This window comes from Merops nubicus, unplaced genomic scaffold (assembly GCF_000691845.1).
Source record: "Merops nubicus isolate BGI_N331 unplaced genomic scaffold, ASM69184v1 scaffold5439, whole genome shotgun sequence".
NCBI classification, from domain to species: domain Eukaryota; kingdom Metazoa; phylum Chordata; class Aves; order Coraciiformes; family Meropidae; genus Merops; species Merops nubicus.
Genome location: NW_008628884.1, coordinates 6128 through 8417, shown reverse-complemented (window position 1 = coordinate 8417; position 2290 = coordinate 6128). Strand labels below are relative to the sequence as shown.

At 47.7% G+C, this 2290-nt stretch overlaps 1 protein-coding gene across 1 annotated transcript; it reads left to right on the top strand.

Moving 5' to 3' along the window:
• Positions 1-433: 433 nt before the first annotated feature.
• On the top strand, positions 434-1666 carry LIPT1 (lipoyltransferase 1). Its single transcript, XM_008946793.1, is given in 1 exon segment — positions 434-1666. A coding segment is annotated over 1 exon segment (1113 nt). The 5' UTR covers positions 434-514; the 3' UTR covers positions 1628-1666.
• The last annotated feature ends 624 nt before the right edge of the window (positions 1667-2290 follow it).

Below are 2290 nucleotides of genomic sequence, written 5' to 3'. Positions count from 1 at the left end.
CCTCGGTGCAGCCCCCTCGAGGGGAGCGGGCTCCGTGAGGGGTGGCAGCCCGGGGAACGCCTGCGCCCCGAGGGCGGAACGGCGCCCGGGACCGCAGGGGCTGGGCTCTCGGCACTGACCCCACAAGCTCGGGAACTACTTGTGCCTGGCTTTTTCTTAATGAAAAAAAAAAACCAAACACACACACACAAAAAAAACAGCGCTGTTAAAAGTAAGTGTAAAGCCACGCAGTTTAATTCCACTTCTTCCTTTGGTCTTTTAGGCACCGAGGGCTGTGAGGAGAAGCTACTCTTGACTGCCTCAGCTTTATGTGAAGCAGACGTCAGGGGGGTGAACGGCAACGGCCTCACTAGCTTCAGGAGGAGACGCCTGCCCTGGGAGCCGTGCTGCTTTGGGAGGGGCATGGCTGCATCATGACTGCCACTAGCATTTCAGTTCTGTCACAACAGCGCCTTGTGCACTTGACACAATCAGGTCAAGTGTTCCTTCCATCTGCTGCGCAGTTATTGAAAACATGGTACTCCGGTCATCGTTAAAGAACTGCCTCCAGCTGTCCTGCATCCTCAGGACTCCAAAAGCTGGCTTCAGGAGCACAGCTAGTGGAAGCCTCATTATCCAGTCTGTTTCTGACGACGTTTACCAAAATCTAGCTGTGGAAGACTGGATCCACGACCACATGAATTTAGAGAACCGACGGGTCCTTTTCCTGTGGAGAAATTCCCCTGCTGTGGTAATAGGGAGACATCAGATTTAATGCAACCTCAGGCTATTGAGGCAAAAAAATATAAAACTAGCCAGGAGAAGAAGTGGAGGAGGGACTGTTTACCATGACTTAGGCAATATCAATTTGACTTTCTTTACAACCAGAAAAAAATATGAACGAATGGAAAACCTGAAGCTAGTTGTGAAGGCACTGAAAGCCTTGCGCCCCCAGTTAGATGTACACGTCACAGACAGGTATGACATCTTGCTAGATAGGCAGTACAAAATCTCAGGCACTGCTGCAAAGCTGGGAAGGACAACTGCTTATCACCACTGTACCTTACTCTGCAATGCTGATAAGTTTGTTTTATCTTCTGTGCTAAAGAGTCCTTATAAAGGGCTAAAAAGCAATGCCACTCCTAGTGTGCCTGCCTCGGTGAAAAATCTCTTTGAAGAGGATCCCAGCTTAACTTGTGAGATGCTCCTGGATGCCATTGCTGAAGAATATGCTACACAATACCAAATAGACCATCATATCACCTTAATAAATCCAGCTGATGAGACTGTGCTTCCTGGAATTAATAGTAAAACTAAAGAACTACAAACTTGGGAATGGGTGTATGGAAAGACACCGAAGTTCAGTGTTAGCACTTGTTTTAACATGGTCTATAAAGATTCTGTTCTTGATGTCAAAGTAGATATGGATATAAAGCACGGAAGGATTCAGGTCTGTAACATTGATCTACCCGAGCAGTGGCTGCCACCAGCACTGTGCAGTGAACTGGTGAAGAGCCTTACTGGCAGTAAGTTCTGCCCAAATGAAACCACCACACTAGCAGCAACATTACGGAGAGTGTGTCCACCAGGGGATGAGTTGCACAGCAGGTGGAATCTGCTGTGTGAGAATCTGATAATGTTAATGTAAAGTAAAACGTCCACTGCTTTTTTAATTTATTGAAAACAAAATTAAAACTAATTTCTACAAGCTGAGTTTTTCTCGTGAGTCATTAAAACTATTTAATCTTGTGCTTTTGCTTAATATTGCCTGCTAGACATTAGATTTCATGCTGCCTGCAGTGAAGGTTCCCAAACCGTAGGATGTAAGCTGCTGAATTTATAGACTGCAGCCCTGTATCGCTCCATGCTGACAGGTATCATCACTGCTGAAACCAAGAAAAATGGTGGTGACATCCCAAAGTGGCTGACAGAGGTGGGATGTGGTAGGTGGAAAACTGCTGCTGTGCTGCTGCACTGGATCCCTCGGCCTGCATCCCGCTTGTTGTGGACAGTAGCTCAAAGGCCACGTCCCAGCCCCAGAGCTTTGTGGAGAGAGATGTCCCCTGGTTTCTGGCTGAAAGTCCTTTTTTGCAGAGTGCTGGTGACCCTCTGCCTCTCCTGTACAACCACGGTAGTAAACTAAGCCTGCTGCTGTGTAGTGAATCAGTCCAGCAGTTCCACACAGGATTAAGTCCTTTGTCCATGCTTGTGCAAAAGGAGGGGGAGGATTAGGAAATTCTATGGGGGGTTGTGGGGGGTGATAAGGGCAGGAGAGGCTGACTGGGACAGAGGCCATATGTGCCTCCTTTGT